The 23,132-nt window shown below is 39.3% G+C and overlaps 1 protein-coding gene across 3 annotated transcripts in view; it reads left to right on the plus strand.

Annotated features, from left to right (window-relative positions):
* Positions 1-23,132, plus strand: part of FSTL5 (follistatin like 5) — a 578,464-nt gene that overhangs the window by 80,965 nt on the left and 474,367 nt on the right. For all 3 annotated transcript variants that reach the window (XM_030564448.1, XM_030564450.1, XM_030564449.1), the window contains exon 3: positions 12,689-12,722. In XM_030564448.1, coding sequence (XP_030420308.1) covers positions 12,689-12,722 — 34 coding nt within the window. The remainder of the gene's footprint in view (positions 1-12,688; positions 12,723-23,132) is intronic.

Genomic DNA, 23,132 nt, shown 5'->3' on the forward strand with positions numbered 1-23,132 from the left:
TGTACTCTGTAAAACTGTTCTCTGTAAAACTGCACTGGATAATGGATTTACCCAGGGTAAATCTTTATATGTGTTTGTAACCATTTTCTTCACTTCAATTAGTGGCTGTGAAACAGCATATGGTTAAAAAGCATACTAACCATTTAAGGGTCAGACGGAAGCTTGCAGCCTGGGGATAATCAAGGAGATTGAACTCTGCCATGGGCACTGAATCATATGAACAAGAGCAGGAAGTAGGGCAGGGGAAATTAATTAATTAATAGAAGCCAAGAAGGTTGCAATTTGATGGCAGCTGATCTCTCAGGCACCAGTAAATAAGCATAACTCTTGGTATGGACTGTAAGTTTGGGAACCCTGATGAAGTGTTTGTTACAATAAGGCCTGTCTTGAAGTCTGATTAAAAAAAGATCATGATATCGTGTTGATATGTGTTGACTTCTCCTTGCCCTGGGAGTTTTGAACTGAATCTATTGCAGCTCCACTTGGAGAAATTAAGGTGGGGCAGTGCTGCAATGCCATATTGGGCTGCGAGGGAGCTTGGGGGGGCACTGGTGCCATCTTTGCAGGGACTGATCCTATAAGGAAAGATAAATCCAAAATTCATATTGAAATCCACTTAAGTATGGGAAGGAGGAATATTACATGGCAGATTCAGGCCTTACAGTCAGCTTGATGATTTTAGCCTGCTAAATATCATACTATCATTTGGTAAAACTTTAAATGAGGGAGTCAATAGTATTATCTGAGGTTCTGAAAAATAAATGTATTCATTCATTTGGTTGGTTTATAAATTGTGATACATACAAAGGTTGCAGAAACAGCCAGAGTAATAGTGTTTTGTTTTCTATGGGCATATCTGCATCCAGTTTTCGAATAGTGCAAAATAGCCTCAGCATGCCTTTTTCTATATCAATAAGTTGAGGTGTGGGGGAAAGCAGTGACAAAGGTCAAGTAGAGTGATCAGGACAGTAGCCATCTTAGAGCAGTACTCTTGAGTTAGTAGATCTAGATTTAAAATGAATAAACAGTGGGAGAGTGCTTTACAATCTGAATAGAAAGTGATGATTTAGTGAAATGAGGTTCCTGGAATTTAAAGGTAAGGTAAAAATAGATACTGCTTGTCAGCTCCTTTCACCGACAGGTGTTGATCAGGGCAGATGGACCTAACACTAGCTGGGGGTGCTTAAATCCTTTAGGATCTATTTACAACCTGCTGCACATAGGTCTTTTTACATTAGGCAGCAGTTTTAAGCAAACACTTCTCACGTCGTCAATGATTTTGCAGGTGTAAGCTTACCAGATGAGTGTAAGCTTACCAGATGAGAGATTTCTCTTTCTCTCTCACTGCCTCTTTCTTTATTAGTCAGAATAAGGTAAATAAGTTTGCAGAAATCTACATGATTTATACAATACTACTGTGATATTAATACTCATTTTTGCAGTGAGCTGAATGCAACTGATGACAGAAAAGCTGTAACAGAAAAAAAAGTCATGCTACATTGTGCTTTTAGGCACAGTCTCAATAAAGGGTTGGTGCACTACCCCTAAAGGCATTATAACTCAGAAACACACCTCCATGTCACAATTCCTCCTTGCTCTTATGCAGTAGTAATTCACTGAGGCCTATCACAGCAGTGCAGGAGGGTTACCATATATTCCTGATCTCTGTATGCCACCATGTTTGAGTTTTCCATTCTTCAATGGCTCAGCTCAATAAAGTCTCAAACACAATGTTATATTTCACACCAGTCTTACCTGCTGGAGTTTCATTTATTATTAGGATTAAATAAAGTCTTCACTCTGGACTTCCCCAATCATTTCTAGGGTTTCATGGTTACCCTTCTATCAAGGCTTCACCATGTTTTCACCCAGGAAGGTCTCCCATTAGTTTTGCTATTAAGTTTGTGCCCCAGCTCCCTCTTTGCAGATAACTACTCTGGACCCTTGGCACTGCTCTTTCCTAAGCAAATGTCATCCTCCCATTCTCCATGATGAGGCCAACAGCATCTCTTTTTTCCAATCCATGGTCTATATGTGTTTGAGCAGCAGGCTCAGACTTTTATCTCATGCTTTCTTCACGTTATCAGTAATATGACTCCAACCCTACATTCCCCATCAGTTGCTCCAGACTACATCCCCAGAAGTCCTGGTTTTAAAGAGTAGAAGCCTTATAACAGCAGTGCTCGGACATGCCTTCACTTTCAGGACCACCACCCCGTTACACACAGCCAATTAGAATACTCTGTCTGATGGCGCAGCTGCCCTACCCAGTGAGTAGCGGGGACGTAACCCAAACCCTGCCCATTCTGTACCTGCCTACCTGTCTGTTTGGGCTGCTTTAGAGAATTAGTGGGTGTGTAGCCTGGCTTACTACTGTTTGCCAGAATGGCTGTGCAGGAGTGGAGGCTGCTTGCTCCTTTCCATGGGTGCTTAGTATATGTCACAATCTAGTCCTGTGTGTATAATCTATACAAAGCCAGGTTATCTTGCTATTTTATGGCTGTCATTAAGAGCTTCTGCTGAAAAAATGATCCATGAATTCTTTTTGTAAGAATGTGTCTGCTCATATTTGTGACCAAATTTTATTCTCCACCAAGATCTTGTCGCTGTGCTTTTGTTATCTACCTGGTTGTGACTGTCCTACTGCAGAGTTAGCTACCCATCCAGGAGAGAAGAAGTTTCTGTAGGTGTATAGACCATAAAAATACTAGGGATCAATTGGTATTAAAGCAGCTATATAAATGTAAGTTATAAATATATTGTTATTCAAATACTTGAACATGTGTGGGCTTTTGTAAAATCATGGAAAAACTGATTTTTTTATTTCAAATTTTCTCATATCAACATATTATATTTTTATAGCAATTATTCCTTATGGTTCATTACAAAAAGTTGTTAGTAAAAATACTATCACAGGAGGAACACATTTAATGAGCACCAAAGTCATATTCTGCATCGTAATTACATCATATGATGACTGATGATGAATTTTCATTATAAAAATATGTTAATCAAGGAAATAGGTTTGTATTCCCTATTCCTTCCCATTTTCATTAGTTAGTAATTTATGTTTGCAAAATTATAATCATTCATTCACATGCCAAGGACAGTCTACAGTATGTTAGACTAATTAACACGTGTTTATTTTAAGAGTTTTATTGATTCAACCTTTCCACTTTTAATGCAACAAATATTCAAAAAGATCTGTTTACCCTGGGTAGAATTTGTGGGAAACTTTGAGGATGAAGACATGTTGCTTCTCTCCTTCATCCCTGATCCAAAGAGGCATATCTGTAATACAGTGCTTATCTCTGAAGATGGGTGTAATAAGAATGCATATTTTTCTAGGAAGAGATTTTCAAATGTGCCTAAAGATTTTAGGAGCACAAGACCCATTGAAACTCAGTGGAACTTGTGCTCTGAAATCCCATATTCCCTTTTGAAAATCTCTCCACTGTTGATACATAAATAAATATCAACTTCTCTTTTTCAGCCAGCTAGGCATGAATAACAAACAAAACAAAACAGAAGTCACAAAATATAGATTTAAAAAGGCTCTGAATAAGGAACTCTTCATGTAATGATCTGGAGGTTTTAGTTTACATATATTATCTACCAAGTCTATCACTCTGCATATCTTTATGACTACTGACCTATCTCTTTTGCTAGTCCTCTTCACCTCCCAGCTCTGCTATTCTATTTCTTTATTGTCATTGAGAACTTAGTGATAAAGTTTCTTTGACAAATAAAAATTTTAAAGTACACCCATGCTGTTTACCCAGTCATAACTGAGCAATAACAATGTCAAAATCCTTTATGAAAGATTGAGTATATTTGTGTATTGTGACTAAGATATTATAGCAGTTACTAAAAGGAAGATTTTACCTCTGCAAAAACATTTCAGTGTATTTAAATCAGATCCTTTGCAGCCCCTGGTTTAAGATATACTGCAAGTAGCTTATAACTCGTGATGTGCCAGAGTAGCAATTTGTGTGGTCAGCCATCCGTGATCTTTTCTAGTTCACAAACAAAGTGGAAAATTTGACATGTTCTCCACTTTCATCTACTGTTCTTAGAAAAGTTAGGATAGAAAAGAGCCTGTCTGACACAAAAGACTGGCTTCTTTCCAGTTCTGATGTATTCTGTATTGCTACATTTCACTGGACTAGGCTGACACAACATGATGCAACGTAATATGATGCAATGCCATGCAACTCATCAGATTAAGTTGGCTGAAGCATATTAGATTCAAACTATTTTGGTACATTATGGCAGATGAGAAACGTTGGGAAGCAAGATAATTTGTGCTGGCTGCAAATGACTTGCAGCAGTGGATACTGTTGTGTGTTTTAAGTCACATAATCATTTCTGTTTTTATTTAAATAGATCTCATTTCCGTGAATGTTAAACCATCAGTTGAAAATGTTTTGCTTACATATTACAGTGCAGTATCAGAGATTGATGTTATAATACATTCTCAGCCTCATTAGAAAACATTATCTAAGTTGTATCTCCTTATATAGAGAGACACTCATTTTTTTTTAGTATACACAACTGTCTGTTTTAATTACAACACAACAACAGTTGAATATTTACATGTAATAACTGTTAAATTATTAATTATTTTGATATATTATTTTATTAACTCAAAGAGCCAATTTAGGATCAGAGATCCATTGTGCTGTACAAACACTGGGAAAAAAATAGAAAAAATCTTCCTAAGTTCAAATAAAAAAGAACAGCTTGTTGACCTCACTGATGCATATGGGTTGTGACAATTGTGGCTGCTGATGACTTCTGCCAAGTGAGGAGGAAAGGGAATTCTCTCTGTCCCTGAAGGTTGGCTTCTCCCCTCAACAGGGCTGTTCTTTGTCCCCTAAGGATGCAAACTTTATATTGTTGAAATATAGATTTTTAAGACATACTGCTTACTTATTTCCATCTTATACCAAATTCCTCACTAACCTGTGCTGTTTTTGTTCGGGTACACTTCATAGTTTAACCCAGATAGTGGTAGTACCCTGATGGTACCCAGGATTTAGTTAGTGAGGAATCTGAATGTATTCACTTTCATTGAAAGCTGGCTTTCTCTACATTTTAACTCTCCCTTGTCTGGTCAAAGGCATCATTTTGCAGCAAATTCCCTCCAGCGAGAAGGGAGAGAGAGGATTTATTTCATAACTCATTAGTGTTGCTTCTAGCTTGATAACATTCAACTATTTCTGGATCAGCATTACTTCTATGAGTTCTGGTCTGGCAACTCAAATGGCACTGAGGCTAGGAAGCTAGGTGATATAAAGCCAGAGTTCACAAGACTGCAGTCTCTTGTCAGGGAACTGAAACTGAGACTCAGGTTCTTGCCTAGAGCTGGTTGAAAATTTTCAGGCTGAACTTTTTTTCCAACTGAAAATTGGATTTTCAACAAAATGAAAAAAGTTACAGCTAGCACCTGTGTCAAGGTTCCTTTCCCACTCTGAACTTTAGGGTACAGATGTGGGGACCTGCATGGACACTTCTAAGCTTAATTACTAGCTTAGATCTGGTATCACCGCCACCACCCCCAAGTACCACCTTTTTCCCTGGATAGTCTTGAGGGACTTCACCAGTTCCCTGGTGAACACAGATCCAAACCCCTTGGATCTTAAAACAAGGAGAAATTAACCATCTCCCTCACTTTCTCCCACCAAACCCTGGTGAGTCCAGATCCAACCCCCTTGGATCTAAAAAAACAAGGAAAAATCAATCAGGTATTAAGAAAAAGGCTTTTAATTAAAGAAAAGAAAGGTAAAAGAAAACCCTCTCGGAGAGATGAGCATGCCAGCTACTCTCACAGACAACAGATTCAAAACACAGAGGATGTTCTTCTGGGCACAAATTTAGTTACGTGAAAAAAATATATAATACCCAATTTGATTCTACCTCTAACTGCATAAGACAGGTTACAAAGAAATAAACATAAACCTATTTATTCCTTTCTAAAACTTACTACTCTGTTAAGAGGCTGGTTCCTTGATCTTTTTCACTCCGGCTGAAACTGAAACTCTAAACAAAGGAAAAACATCCCTCCTTCCTTTTGAAACATCTTGTTCCCCCATTGGTCTCTCTGGTCAGGTGTTAGCTATGCTAGATGAACTTTTTAACCCTTTACAGGTAAAAAAGGCATTAACCCTTAACCATCTGTTTATGACAATCTGCTTTTCTGGATTTTTTATTTATCAGAACCTTGAAAAACAAAAACTCTTCAGTTTTTGCTGAAAACTTTAAGGAAAACAATTTTCTTCATCAACATCTTTCCGCATTTTCTAAACAGTTCTGTACCTGTCCTTTCTGCCAGAGACAGGCTGAGAGCACCACATGCATGCTCATGTCTAGTGTTCCCCTTCCCTTCCCTTTCAAAATATTTTTTGATATGCACAAAATTCATTTTTAGTAGATTGATCTCCTCCTCCTTTGCTTTCCTGCAAGGCCCCTCTGATTTTACAGTCAGTGCTGACATTTGGTCTTCATAATCTATTGTAGTCTCAAATTTCCATTCTTTCAGATTAAGGCCTCTGGAGTAAAGTACTGTTATCTCTATGTTGACACAACACTAACCTTTTTCAACTCTGAACCTTTCTTTTATAATCAGGGCCTGTTTAAAAGAGAGATTCTGCTCTTGGAATTTGATGTAAATGTGTAGAAGTTTAAGTTACAACACTTCTTAACTCCACTGAAGTTGTTCTAAATTTATACCATGGGAATGAGAGCAGATTATGTCCTTCATAGGGTTGGAAGAAAATGTAATTTACAACAATTTAGGCTCCCTTAAGTGAAATTATGACTTCATTTACACTGATGTCAAAGGAGTTAACCACAGTAAAACTAGTATGTCATCAGAATTAGATCCTAAGATTTACTTTGGAATTTAATTTATGTGGTCTGTTGAAAATGTCAGGAAATACCATCCCATTGTATAAGGAATCATTTAGTCATGTAATCTGAAACAGTTTAAGGTCCATTATAGCATCTATTATGTTGCAATTAAGACTGAAGTACATATTCTAATTAGTTTTTAGTGGGGCTTTTATGCCACGCTGGACAGCAAGGTGTTAAGGAGCAGTTCTGAGCTCAGGCAGCCCCACCCAGGCACACATGCAAAGTCTGCACAAGCTAGAAGCAGGGCTTTAAAAGGGGGAGCAGATCAAGTCAGAGGCAAGCAGTGGAAGGGAGAAAATGGCTGCTCTGAGGGACAAATACTGGCCAGGGGCTCATTGCCTGAAGCCTGACACCAGAGACCTGGGCAAGCCCATGAAAGAGAGGCAGGTGACTAAGTGTGCAGGTTAGAGACTTGATTGGACTGATTTACTCTTGGTAGCTAAAGGAGACTGGGGTAGGAAGTGGTCCAGGGGTGCAGCGGCTTAGCAAGGTGTTGTGTAGCTGCCTACCACTGGGCCCTGCCTGGAGGCTGGTGGAGAGGGAAGGCCCAGGCTCCTCTCTACCCAGTCAGGGAGGACATTACAACTACTAGACCCTTCACCTAAGGTGAGAGACCAGCTGAAAAGACTTTGACTATTCAAGGGCCCAGTCCCCAAATTCCCTGTGCTTAAACCCTTGGGGCAGGAGCAGAGAAGGACAGGATTGTGTTTTAACAGGGAATTGATCTGCCAGTCCCCATCTGACCTTAGGGAGCACTGCTGGTGATTGTTCACTTTATACACACCCATAAGCAGCATGTTCAAAATGCCCCTCAATCTAGATCACCCGTCCCCAAACTGTGGGGTACATCCATCTAGTGGGGCACAGAGGAATGTGGGGAGTGTAGGGACAGGCTGGGCTAGCCCCCACAGGGGGCAGGGAGGCACACCACCCAGTCTCACTTTGCCTCCAGCTCTGCTCAGTCGTTGACTCCAGCCACGGCCCTTGTTTCCAGCCACTGCTCTGCCCTGCAGCTACATCCTCAGCCTCTGGCTCCTGGCCTGGTCATGGCTTTGCACCTGGCCACAGCCCCTGTCCCTCCCACCCCTGGCTCTGACCATGGCTCTGCTCCCAGCCCTGCTCCCACCCCCAAACCTTCCCCCAGACCCAGCCAGAGATCCGGCCCTGCTCCCCACTGTGGCCCGACTCCAAATCATGGCACAGAGATCGACGCGTGGACAGAAGTTAGAGGGGATGGGATGTTAAAAATTTGGGGATCACTGTTCTAGATATATACAGCATGGACACAGTCCTTGTTACCGTTAAAGTCATTAGCAAAACTTTCACTGGAGCAGTATCAGCCCCACAAGGCATGTTTACTACCCTGTGGCCACTAGGAGACTATCCTATAGAAAGAGTGTTTTTAAAGTAAAAATAATACATATGTTTGACATCACACAGGTGAGAAAGTCCCGCAGTGGAGTTAACAGTGGGTAGAAGCTTCTGTCTATACTAAAATAATCGAATACTCTCTCAGTGCTGGGACAATTTTGTTGCCTACAGCTATGAGATACCTAGTAGCTTTTAAAATAAGTATGTAGGAACATAAAAGTAGCTTCAGGCACTGAAATTTTGTCATTGCCAATTGGCAAAGGCTGGTATTAAGTCACAGCATACAGTTACTTGGCTTCTGGGAAAAAGGAATGTTAGAATGGTACTCTGGAATCTAGACACAAGGATATAGCACTAGTAGAATCTGCTTCTAATTCCCGTTCCCCCGCCTATGACATGTACATTGTGTGTAATGTTTAGCTTGTTCATGACTGATACAAATGAATTTTATATGGGTACCACAGTAATGGGAACCTTAGAAATGCTGTAGATGGATGTTTGGTAAATGTTATAGATAAATTAGATAGAATAATGCAATTTGACATTAAGCCTGATTTATTTTTTGTAGGGAAACACACACACAAAATGCCTAGTATAGTGGTTAAATTTAAGATTATTCTCTCATTACTATTTGTATATAAATTTGTCACAAAACCAAAACCCAAAGTATCATACCTATTTTTCAAGTATTGTAAATACTCATGTGTTCCAATAAAAATTGATTCTTTTTGAGGTAATTTGTGTTAACTTATTTTCAACACACATTGCTGGTATAATAACAGTTGATAGAGAACAAAAGATTTGAAAAAGTGACCCAAAGTAAAGAAATCGGAGACTGACTGTTGTGGCAGCCATTGTGTATAATAAGAATGTTTGAAGGTTTGGGGACAGATCTTTATCAGGCCATAGCTCCACTGAAGATGGTTTACACTTGAGGATATACCTCTCTTTTAAACTCTGAATATTTCACTAAGCAGTAAGTTTTCTTTATTGTGCTCCTACTTTAGAGAAAGTTATTAGGGTGTTTAGTGACTATGTGCAATTGTATGTTTGGACTTGCCAGGCACCCACTTTGAGCTAGGTACATCCAAACTCTTATGTTACATGGAATTCAACACTACTAGAGAAGTAACTTGTCAATCAGAAAGTAAAATATGCTTAAAGATTAAATTAGAAGAATATGGTATGATGGCAGTTAATGCTTGAATGAGAAGTAATACTTCCTGGGTTGCCAGGCAATGAGCAAGATGTGTGTTAAATAGAGAGTCAGATCTAAATGAATAAAAAGAAGAATTGTCTACTTTAGCTTTTGTTTCAGATGAGTGAGAGGAGGGCCCTTTGGTAAGTTAACTGGCAGGATTTCCAAGAGTTCTTTGTATCCTCCTGGGGAATTCACAGCTTACTTGACCCTTTTCTTTGTCCTTTATCAATCGTTTATTCTTAATACTAGGTACAGCTGCGAGGTATTGCTAATACAGAGAAGGACCAGGATATCATACAGGAAGATCTGGATGACCTTGTAAACTGGAGCAATGAAATTTAATAGTGAAAAGTGCAAGTGCAATGCTCATTTAGGGATTAATAACAAGAATTTTGGTTATAAATTGGGGACACATCAGTTGGAAGTAACAGAGGAGGAGAAGGATCTTGGAGTATTGGTTGATCACACGATGACTATGAGCTGCCGATGTGATATGGTTGTTAAAAAAGCTAATGCAGTCTTGGGATGCATGCATCAGGCAAGATATTTCCAGTAAAGATAAGGAGGTATTAATACCGTTATACAAGGCACTGGTAAGACATCATCTGGAATATTGTGTGCAGTTCTGGTCTCCCACGTTTAAGAAGGATGAATACAAACTGGAACAGGTACAGAGAAGGGCTACCTGGATGATCCGAGGAATGGAAAACTTGTCTTATGAAAGAATCAAAGAGCTTGGCTTGTTTAGCCTAACCAAAAGAAGGCTGAGGGGATATATGATGGCTTTTTATAAATATATCAGAGAGATAAATATCAGGGAGGGAGAGGAATTATTTAAGCTCAGTACCAATGTGGACACAAGAACAAATGGGTGTAAACTGGACATTAGGAAGTTTAGACTTTAAATTAGAATAAGGTTTCTAACCATTAGAGGAATGAAGTTCGGGAATAGCCTTCCAACGGGAATAGTGGGGGCAAAAGACATATCTGGATTCAAGACTAAGCTTAATAAGTGTATGGAGGGGATGGTATGATGGAGTAGCCTAATTTTGGCAATTAACTGATCTTTGATTATTAGCAGTAAATATGTCCAATGGTCTGTGATGGGATATTAGGTGGGGTGGGATCTGAGTTACTACAGAGAATTCTTTCCTGGGTGCTGGCTGGTGAGTCTTGTCCACATACTCAGGGTTTAGCTGATCACCATATTTGGCGTCGGGAAGAACTTTTCCTCCAGGGCAGATTGGCAGAGGCCCTGAAGGTTTTTTGTCTTCCTTGCAGTGTGGGGCACGGGTCACTTGCTGGAGGATTCTCTGCACCTTGAGGTCTTTAAACAACAATTTGAGGTCTTCAATAACTCAGACGTAGGTTAGGGGTTTGTTACAGGAGTGGATGGGTGAGATTCTGTGAGGAGGTCAGATTAGATGATCATAATGGTCCCTTCTGACCTTAAAGTCTATGAGTCTACAGAGTTCAAACTATTTAGTAAGTTAATGTTAAATTGCTATCCTATTCCTAATGGGAAAAAAATAGGACTTTTAAGATGGATGCCACCTAACACTATGTTTCTGTATTAATATGCCACCCTTAACACTCAAATTGATTTTTTTCCCACTGAAGATATTGCTTTATTATTTGAGAACATATAGCATAAATGGGAAAATACTGCAGAAAAAAATCAGAAATCCCTGTTCAAATGAAAAAAACAAACAAACCATGAATTCACTTCAACTATATTCACAGTCCATTCTGTTCATTCTCCACAAATATATGTAGGAGAAGTTTGTAATTGTTTGCAGGAATGTTTGTGGCAAGTGAATGTCTTGTGAACGCTGATTTAGATATATGTTTCCTAAAGACTGGAAGTACTTATGAAGGCATCTTTAAATCTCTTTGATTTCCTTCCTTTTTGTTATAGATGTTTCTCTAATGAAATTGCCAGGCAAAAAATTTAAAAACTGATTGAAGGAAATAGCTTTTTATGTTATAAAATAATTAATGGTACAACCCACTGTCATACAATATGAGGATAAGAACTTTTCAGGATTAAAAACAATTTGTCCATATAAATATCTACAATGAGAGAAGATAGTGTAAATGTTGTCCTGAGCCTTGAAATGGCGATTACTGTCTCCCCAGCAGAAGACTGACCTGTTGCAGTTTTTGGCAGATCAGAGACTGATATTTTGATAGATAAATGAGTCCCTCTATCTCAGCCAGAAAAATGACTTTGGGGTCGGAATCCATGTTAGGAGACACTTTGGAAGGCAGGACGTTAAAGTACTGTGCGTCTGGTGCCCAGGGGAACAGGGTATGCATCTGCAACTCACTGAATCTGAGGAGAGGAAAGGAGACTCCACTTTCCTCAGGCTGCATCCCTGAAGTGTCACTTCTAATGGAGCATACTGTTCTTGGATGAACCCAACATGTGTTAAATGCCCATATTGCTCTGAGAGTTTGCCTCCAGGGTTGTGGTGTGGTTATCACAGCTACCAACACTAACCAATTATTGTTCATGAGTGGGCACACAAGCTCAGGCCTATCTCAGGGATGAGGAGGAAGTAGTTAGAAAATCTATCAGGGCTAAAAATCAACCACTAATTACTTGGAATGAGGACAAAACATTCCTTGAGGGCAAGTTATTGTACAGTTGCCCATCATGGGCTGTTTTGCACCTTTCTAAGGTACATCAGGTGTTGGCTACTGTCAGAAACATGACACTGGACTAGTCTGATCCCTACATTTCTATTCATTCTATCAGGGAGTAGAAACAATATTATGTGGCTTAGGTGACCAGCTCCGTACCACACAGAATGACTAGTAACATTTGAAGATGTAGTAGAAGTACATAGGTGGAGAACAATTCATAGGCTAAATATGTATAAAGTGTCAGGCAATTGCTGCTAATAATAATAACAATAAGAAGAATTAATAAAATCAGAATATATTCCCCTATATACAGTTCACCCAGATTTAGTCTTCTGAGTGTCTACTTTAACTCACTTAATCTGCTTATTGAAAAAAAACGGGATTCAGAACTGCTATATATTTTCTTTAGGTGATTAAGTTTTACAAACACGCTAACAACTGTTATTACTTATATGGTGCTGTTCTCAGTGGAATAAACCTTTTCCTTGTTAATTTGCTAATACAGCTAATACAGTTAATGATACATTTTTCTTTCTATTTTTTTAATTCCAGCAAGAAAAGAGTCAAGAAAGTTCAAGAAATAAAGGTAAGTACTAGCTAATTCTTTAATGCCATTATCAGGAGCCTAATCTTCATACATGTTTAAAATAATCTTCACATTATTTACTGAGTGTTTCATTGTGATATAGAACCAAAGTCAATGAACTTATGACAAACCTATATAGAAAAATGGTATGTACAAAAATTACTACATTTCCAGCCCTCGCATAGAGTTGATCCCAATTTTATTTACAAATTAATCAGCGCCTCAATAGACCCCCTTAGGAAACAATAATATTCAGTGTTTTAGGCAAGCAAGCACTTCTTTATATTTATTTACAATAGCAGTTTTGTTACATTATACGCTAGATTAAAATATTTATATCAGTGTAAAACAGCATGAGGCATGAAAATTGAAGGGCCTGAACCATAGGTGCTGAGTTTTTCTTTTCCCCAGGAATGCTCCACTCCCCGCTCTACACTGAGACCCCACCCCTAACCCTACTCCACTCCTCCTCTAAGGCCCCTCTCTCACTCTTCCCCCCCCCCAGACCCTGTCCTCACCATACCTCCTCCTGCCCCTGCTCCTTCCCGTCCCCGAGGCCCCTGCTGCTTGCAGCTCTCCACCCTCACCCCTTCCCCAACCACCAATCAGCTGTTTGGCGGCACCTACAATCAGCTAATCGGGGGTGCTATCAAACAGCTGATTGGGGATGCTGCCAAACAACTGTGGCTGGTGCGTGCTGAGCACCACTATTTTTTTAACCTGGGTGTTCCAGCCCCGGAGCATCCACAAAGTCAGAGTCTATGGCCTGGAACCGAAAACTGGTCAGTCTGGCTGAGGGAGGTGCATAACATAATTTCCCTTTTCCATCAACTCCATGGGAGCTCGGTGAAGAACCAGATCTGTTGTGAAAGGGCAGGGAATTTATGCTCCACTGGATTCTCCTGCTTCTCAAATTCAGGGGACAAACTCGAGAATTACTTCAGCTAGTGTTTAGCTTTTGCACTGATTACCCTTTTATACTATTCTAAGGAGGCTCTGGAAGCAGTGACAGTCCAGGGAGACCCTTCTCAGTCTAGTTCTTGCAGGAACTGTGCTGTGCAGATACAGAATTGAGGGAGAGGAATGGAGGGAGGAACAGGTGCCATTGCAGAATCAAGGGCTCTCCATGTGGATTCATCTTGCTTTTTAGAGATCTCAGGAGATCCATGCACTTTGGGATTTGAACCTTTTGCCATTTCCACATGAGGAAACAGACCCTATTCCCCTAGCACAAGAAGTGTAAAGAAATTCCGTGCATGAAAAACTGGTTGAGTTGCCAATATAGGTTTAATTTATTTCCACATATTATTTATACTGTGGTAGTACCTACAAGGCCCATCCCCATTGAGCTAGGCACTGAATAAGTATATAACAATAAGAAAGTTCCTGCTCTGAACTGTTTACAGTGCAAATATAAGACAAAAGACAAATGGTGGATACAATGCAGGCAGGATGGGTGCAAGTAACAGTGAGATAAGTCAAATTAGAGTGATATGCAGCAGTGACAGCATACCAGCTGACTAATCATTAAGTGTTTTGAAGCCATTATAGTAGAGTTTATTTTTAAGAACATATTTGAAGGAAGACAGATTTTTGCAGGGAACTATTTCCAGGTAAACTGTTTCCCCCCAAAGTTGCTTGTTGGAAAGCTTTTCAAATGGTTAATGCAGGCTGGTATCACTGAGAGGTCAGACTAGAGGCAGGGGTCAGTGTCTTAGTACCACATAACAAGTGAGAGGTAGTGCAAGATAAGCCATGATGAGCTTTAAAAATGAAGACGAGGAGTTTGTGTTTGATGCAGTGAAGAAGGGGGAACCAGTTGAAGGATACAAAAAAAGGATGACTTAGTTGTAGAGACATACCAGGAAAATGCTCTTTGCAACAGTGCTTTGAGTGGACACAAGTGTGCGAGATAACATTTGTCAAGCCAGAGAAGAGGAGGGAGTGGCAACATGTACAGGAACAGAGAATTTTAGCAATAGAATTCTATTTGATAAGATTTATTGGCTTTTCTTATAGTCGTAATCATAATTTTGATGCTGTTTCTGTACTGCACTTACAATTACTTTTTTGTTATGCCACTGGAGGAAATGTTGCGGCAACGCAAAGAAAAACAATATGAAACATGAGTCGGTGAACAGAGGGGAAAAAAAAACCCTAAGCAATTAATATAAGTTAAAGTCTAAGAGGATAGAATCTAATTTATGTATCATATATGCAGTTTATTATAACCACTTCAAATAACACAAAGCACTATTAGTAGAAATTGCATATGTATATACACTCACACAGTAGTCATCTGCTGTTCTTGTGTTCAGTTGTTCTCTGATGCTTCCTTGGCACAGCAAAGCCTGATCTTTCTTCTGAACAACAGGTAGATAGATATATTACAGTTTGTGTCTTGAATTAGTCTGAAATTGTATTTCTATTTTTTAACTGCACAACTAACACTGGTGCTTCTTACTTGTTCATTAATGTCCTGGTGAAGTGCTTAATTGTATTTTCTGAACTAAGTGTTACAATTTACAATAAATAAAACAATAATTAGTGTGTGTATATATATAAACTGCTTACATTAGTCACGATTTGTGCCCCATTACACTAGAGTGGTCTAAAGATGTGGGCCAGATCTTTAGCTGGTGTAAATTGTCATAGCTCTATTGACAGCAATGGATCTATGACATTTTACACCAGCTAAGTATCTGCCCCATAGTCCTTAGCCTAAAGAGTTTACAATCTAAGGCATTTCACTATTGCCTATGTGCATGTGTGTTTTCTCAGACATATAATCCACAGCTGAACCCTTCAGAACTCTCATGATATGCCATGATACATTGCTGAAAACATTAATTTATGTTATGGCTTCCAAAACATTTAAGTGTACATAAATTATAAATTTGTGGATACAGTACTTAAGTACATGCAACTTGTATCTGTCCATGAGAAAGCTCTCAGCCCACTTATCCAGTTCTTACAGCATTAAATCATCTAGAAGGTATGTCACAGGACATACTGATTGGTAAGTTTATATTTATTGTTTCTGAGTGTGTTACCTCCATGCAATGAGGAATATATTAAAGTAGGGAACCAATTACCTGCCAATTGGCATGGCTCACATCTTCAGAGGTGCATTGGGCCATCAGTTTAGCAGACTAATAAGTAAACAAAAACTATGCCAAGCACTATTTCAGGGATAAATCCATGACCTCCAAGCAGTCAGTTAAATTAGTGTTCAGCTGCACCAGAATCTTCATGGTTATGACTTTGACATCTCTAAAGGAATTTTTTAATCTACTGATTTTCCTGCGTGCTGTGCATGTCTCTGTTTACACTGACAATCCAACTTTGAAGATTCCAGTGATTTGAAAGAACACTGAGGCACAAGGCACTGTCTGGAAAATTGATTCCACTTTTCTACTAAATAGACACACTGATTGGATTTTACAATAATGCTCAAGTATTCTTTTGTGCTTTTGTTCATAGAGTACTTTGTGCTTTTCTCATTTTTTATTGTCACATTTTTTACTCTCTTTGCCATTGTGAAGTTTCAGAAAATTATCCTTATTTTAAATGGAGAGGAAAATATGTTACTATAGCAGTGGAGTTTTACTGGTTGGATTAACACTGTAAATAATGTAAGCCTACATTCAAATTTTAGTTTATAGAAACTCCTTTACTGGCAACAGGGAATCTCATTTCACCTGTCATTCACTTCCTAAAACTACTGTACTGTACTTATTCTTATGGTAAACTTAAAGTAGTTTTAAGTTTCCAAGACAGAATTTAATTATGTTTTCTACATTCTGTGCACAGGATAACTACTGTATGTTGTTCTGAGATAATGTCCTTCTACTTGCCTGATTCTACAAGAAGTAATAGACTCCATTAATAATAGTTTTTAATTAGGGATAGATAAAACTAATCAACATCTGAGGTTCCTGAAATGTTCTGAACCTTTCAGGACATCTGTCTTGTTTTAATTTGGAGAGTAAGTGAAGATCATGTACAACAGCTTTCTGAAAATGTAAATCAAGAGCTTTTTTCCCTCCAATTTTAATGATTTGCAGTACTTTGTAACTCTTGGCTGCCAGTTATACTCAGATACCTTCTCTTTACCCTGGCATTCCCATTAGTTTTTATCTTATAAAATACCTATCCAGTTAAGGCTTGATTCAGCATCATTGAAGTCAATAGGACTTCTTCTGTTGATTTGATTTGGAGTAGGATCAAGCCTTTAGTATCTAAATATGATTCTATAATTTTCAGTCATATGATAAATTCTAAGTGATTCTTTGTGTTGCAGCATATCTGATGCCAGAATTTATATTTATATTTTGGCATTTTTTTCCCTTTGCTCTTCTGTTCCAGCTGTTACTTCTGCTATCATCCTCAGGTCACTCACACCAAAACAGAAACAAATAAACTAACCACTTTCTGTCTGCAACATTGTCTTTTGTTCCAAATATCTCTGAACTTTTACCATACATAGCTTAAGTCAGAATATTTGCTTCTGTTTACAAAGTTACATAATTTTAAAATGTCCCAATCACAGCTTTAGAATGTGCTGTCACCCTTCGTTATGTCACTAGAATATTTTTGAGATGATTGTGATTTTGTCAACATCAGAAAGAATATAAATTGTACATAAAGTAAGTGATGGAGTATTCTAATATAAGTATCTTGTTTAATTATGTGTAAATTTAAACATAGCATGTGAATGGTGATAGAATAGCACCTTAAAGAGTAAAAGTGGCAAAGAGTAGACATACATGCATCTGATGAAGTGGGTATTCACCCATGAAAGTTCATGCTCCGTTACGTTTGCTAGTCTATAAGGTGCCAGAGAACTCTTTGCCACTTTTACAGATCCAGACTAACACAGCTACCTCTCTGATATTTAAAGAGTAAAGTAATGCATACACGCTTGGATAAGGGTCTCCTGTCTAATTTTAGATATCTTAACATATATGAAATGTAACGTGCCATAAACTGTTAGAAACTAAAATTAGAGTACTTATGTAAAATTGGCGTATGTTGTTTTAATAGAGTTCTTCTAAATAAAAACCATAACTGTTATCCAGGGTTCTTGCAACCCAAAGTTCTTGGTAACTTTTACTCTGTGCGAGATGGTGTCAGGAAATAAATCAGGAGGGACACGGCCATCTGACCAATAGATAGGTGGCACAAACAGGGCAACGCAAGAGTGCTTTCACTTAAAGCTAAACTTAGTCTCAAGCACTTACATACGTTCGCAATAGGTTAATAATACACCCCCAACCCTCAATAATTACTGAAGCTGAGTGTGGCTCTTGAGTGGCACAGTGGCAGCCCATCTGCTGGTGGGTAACACAAGATGCATCCAGCGGGAGAGACCATTCCTGAAGAGTCCCCCCTACCTCAAGCTTTCCCCCCCTTATTTATACATTAGTAATAGAATGACATGTTCCTTAAAGAAACCTTGTTAAGTAAGCAGTTTCAATGATCAAGCAAGAGGTTCCTTCTCATTATTGATTAACCAGGTGTGGGTTTTTCTGGAGTTTTCAGCCTTGAGACCCCAACAGACATTCCTGGGGTATATCCTACTCTTTTAAAATGTATGTATCAGCAATTTTAACACAATTCTTATCATGAAGGACGTGAGGTCAAGCTGCCCTTTCTGTGGCACCTCAAACCCCCTCCAGGGCCACCCAGAGAATTCAGGGGGCCTGAGGCAAAGCAATTTTGGGGGCCCCTTCCATAAAAAAAGTTGCATTACTATAGAATACTATATACTTGTGGGGGTCCCTGTGGGGCATAGGGCCTGAGGCAAATTGCCCTACTTGCCCTCCCCTCCTGCCTTGGTCAAGCTGAGATTGTTGAATGGCCAATTTACAGCTTGCTGACTAGGCCACCTTTAACAATAAGCCATAGTTTTTTCAAGCACTTTACTGGTTTGCCAAAGTCTCCTCATACATAACTATATTGCAACTAGGATTGCTCAAATGCATATGCTAACAACGATGATAAGGCAAAAAATGACAAGCTAAGACCTTGTCCAACCTTTGCAACCAATAACTACAATTTAATGTTCTCCAGTATTCACTACCTCCAGATAAAATGAGCAGCCTTTTAACTCCAACAATGTAAGGTGCTGAGAAATAGTTTGTGGACAGTCAGCTAGAATAACAAAAAAAAAAAAGCTGTACAGTTTGTGGAGGCAAATAGTCTAATAAACCACTGTGGTTCATGATCAAAAGTTGAACTCACACCAAAGCTATTTTGAAATGCTCCCATAGTTGAAGTAGAAAAATAATTATAGCTCTATTTCTATTTCCTTTTTATGATAATGACCAGACCGCACCACACCTTTAAGCAGGGGCAGCAGGTGGCATGGAATTTGGCTGGCTAGCCAAATGAAGGGAACAGTGCTTTAGGGCTGCAGGGGGTGGGGGGAAAGAGAGGAAAAACTGCTGCAAAAGGGGACAAGGCACCAACTGGCTCTTCCACTGGGAACTAGATGGGTGGAAGGGTTTAAAAGGGGCTAGCACTGTGCATGAAATCCCTTATTATATGGATCAGACTGAGGCAGCATCTACGCTTCCTCCCCTTTAGGTGGTGAAATACCAGGTTTGGTCAAGACTTGCTGTGGACATTGCGCTAGCCGCCACTCATTTAGCGGGGTTGGGAAGGAATTTTTCCCTTATCACCAGATTGGCCTAGGTAAAGTTGTTTTTTTTTTGTTTTTTTTTGGCCTTCCCACAGCAGGTTCAGCAAGAGCTCTGTTGATGCATGACATGAAGGGTGATGAGTTGTGATCTACACCCTATTATTTAAGTGTAGGGCAGATGCAAGGTATACAAAGACCAGATAAATGGCTTTGAAAAGGACTTAAAAAGGAGGGGCTTTCCAAAGGAATCGAATAGGGGGAGGTTTGGGGCTCCTATGACTGGTACCACAGGCAGCCAACCCCCTTTCTTATGCTAGGGCCCTACCAAACTCAGTCCATTTTGGTCAATTTCATGATCATAGGATATTAAAAATCATAAATTTCATGATTTCAGCTATTTATATCTGAAATTTGATGGTGTTGTAATGTAGGGGTCCTGATCCAAAAAGGAGTTGTGGAGGGGTTGCAAGGTTATTTGTAGGGGGAGGTTGCAGTACTGCTACCCTTACTTCAGTGCTGCTGCTGGGAGCGGCGCTGCCTTCAGAGCTGGGCAGCTGGAGAGTGGCAGCTGTTGGCTGGGAGCTCAGTTTTGGAGGCAGAGCCACTGACAGCAGCAGCGCAAAAGTAAGGATGGCATGGGATGGTATTGCCACCCTTACTTCTGCACTGCTGCCTGCCAAGCTGGGCCCTCAGTCATCAGCTGCCATTGTCTGGCCACCCAGCTCTGAAGGTAGCTTTGCAGATGTAAGGGTGGCATGGTATAGTATTGCCACCCATACTTCTCCACTGCTACTGCTGGGGCTCTGCCTTCAGAGCTGGGTGCCCGGCCAACAGCCGCCACTCTCTGGCCCCCCAGCTCTGAAGTCAGCACAGAAGTAAGTGTAGTAATACTGCTACCCCCTTAAAATAACCTTGTGACCCCCCTTCCCCCTGCAACTCCCTTTTGGGTCAGGACCCCAATTTGAGGAACACTGGTCTCCCCCATGAAATCTGTATAGTATTGGGTAAAAGCACACAAAAGACCAGATTTCATGGGGGGAGACCAGATTTCATGGTCTGTGATGCATTTTTCATAGTCATGAATTTGATAGGGCCCTACTTATGGCCCATCTTAACCCTCCTATAAGGGAGGTGGATGGTAAAGTCCCAGCAATGGATTGGCTGGGAGACCTGGATGGAAAGAGACAGGGGAGCTGATGGAAGACCCCCATGTAATTATTGAATAAACATGGGGTTACCTGCACTGTCCACTTTTATCTGCCGGGTAGTCCCAGACATCTAATAATAAAGTTATGGCCTGATTAAAACTATAGCAAATGTCTCTCATGTCCTTTCAGTGTAGCAATAGAAACTAATTTACAATCAATGTCCAAGAACCCCTTTTACCAAATATCAACAGAACCGAAGAGGAAAAACAAAACAAAATCTAAAGGATTAACATCCTGCAGTCACTGACTCAACTGAAATCATACTGGGCAGAGACCAATGTTAGTTTGTGTCTTTCTCATAATAACTTGTAAGAGAGAATAAAAAAATATAAAAAGGGGCCAAATGGATACTGGCAAAAGACAAAATGTTTCACAGTTTGTAAGCAATGGCATATGTGCTTGGTTGATTTGTATGGTGTTAACATTTTCAGTATCCCTGTTTTTTGTTTTTTTTTTAATTTAAATTGCATTTTAGAAACTGACTAAAATTTGTCAGGTTTTTATGAACTGCTATTCATCAGCTGAGCTTAGTGTCACCAGCACATGCAACTAAATAGAAGAATATTGATTGACAGCTCTTTAATTACAGTATTAGTTTCTAAAAATGTTCAATCCTTTTCAATTTACGCTTACCTTAACAATATGAATACAAAATGACTGTTGACTTACAGATCAATTTCAAAAATGTAATTCTCTATTATTATGAACATACTGCCAGCCTTTTCTGATTTCATTAACAAACATCTGTCCTTTTTCTAATCTTTAGCTACCAGGAATAAAAAGTATACCATATGGGTGCTACTTGGATATCTTACTTGCATTTAGCACTTGGAAAAAGACAACAGGTGCACAATACCAGTACTCAGTACCAATCCTGTTTGGAATGCTAGACTGATAAGATAGCTGGTTTCATAGAGTTGTAAATGCATACACTTTTCTGTGCATAAACAAAAGTAAGAGGAGAAGGAGAAGGGAGAAACAGCTGAACACTGTTCAACATTAAAATATATTTCAGAAGGAGTCTAAAAGGGACCTTTGTCAAATAATTGCCTTGCTAGAAAATGGCCAGACTATCCTCAGTTCCTGTCAGATGCTAGAGAGTGAGAAGCACACTTAATAGAAAATATTTTAAATATCTTATAGTATGGCAATCTTTGATGTGTCTAAATTTGGAACAAAGCAAACTACATTAAAATGTACAATATACTGTATCTGCTCCTGATATTACATCATATTAACACACTTAATTATATCACTGTATAAACATAATCTTTTGTTCCTGTTTGTCATGGGTCATTTGATACATGGCTGCAATTCTGCTCTCTTACACTATTCTAAATTCCAATAACTCCACTATCTTCAGTTAAGTGATATTGGTGTAAGTGTGATTAGAATCAGGATACATCTGGATACATTCTGATATAAACTGAAGTGATTTGTGTTTGAAGTGATTGAAAAAAAATCAGTTAAGCTTGTGACTTTAATCCAAAATGTCCTTCATGCTAGAATAGAATCATGAACAGATTTGGTCTATTACATTCATCCTACATTTAAATGGACAGTTAAACCATTCCCTTGAAAAGAAAGTTAAACATTTTGGTTTTTTGGTTTGTGTGTCCTTTTGTTAGTAATACTCTAACTTGTCCCAACTAACAAGATCCTAAAGGCTGATCTGCAGATATACAATTCCCTTTGTACGAGACACTGCACCACATCCTCTCCAACCCTTGTCAAACTCCTTCAGAGTGTCCTTTGTGTAGCGCTAGCTTTAGGTCACTTGAAAATCCCCCGGTGCAAGGGCTCCAAATAACCCATCTATCCTTGTAGGGCAATTCTCCACAAAAGCAGTACAAAAGGTGTAGAGTTGGGTCAAGGATCTGACCCATGAGGTCAATGTAAGAGCAGTTACTGCTCACCTGACTCTCACAATCAGTCCTACTGATGCAGATTTGGATCAATAAAACATTTTCATCTTATAGTTTGGAACGGCTTGAATGTGTTACATGTGTGATTTTCTTCAGTTTATGAATCAAATAATTATAACATGAAACACTGAAACAAATTGTGAAGGGTCACTTGTGTTTTTCCCACCAACACTCTTCATTTAACATAATTCAGTTTGTGGAGATAACTGGCGTTTGTTGTGAAATGAGCTTTAGTGGAAAAAATAAAATACATGGATCTGATTCACCAAGGTGTCTCATAGACTCATAGACTCATAGACTCTAGGACTGGAAGGGACCTCGAGAGGTCATCGAGTCCAGTCCCCTGCCCTCATGGCAGGACCAAATACTGTCTAGACCATCCCTGATAGACATTTATCTAACCTACTCTTAAATATCTCCAGTGATGGAGATTCCACAACTTCCCTAGGCAATCTATTCCAGTGTTTAACTACCCTGACAGTTAGGAACTTTTTCCTAATGTCCAACCTAAATCTCCCTTGCTGCAGTTTAAGCCCATTGCTTCTTGTTCTACCATTGGAGGCCAAGGTGAACAAGTTTTCTCCCTCCTCCTGATGACACCCTTTTAGATACCTGAAAACTGCTATCAGGT

This window comes from Gopherus evgoodei, chromosome 5, assembly GCF_007399415.2.
Source record: "Gopherus evgoodei ecotype Sinaloan lineage chromosome 5, rGopEvg1_v1.p, whole genome shotgun sequence".
Taxonomy (NCBI): Eukaryota; Metazoa; Chordata; order Testudines; family Testudinidae; genus Gopherus; species Gopherus evgoodei.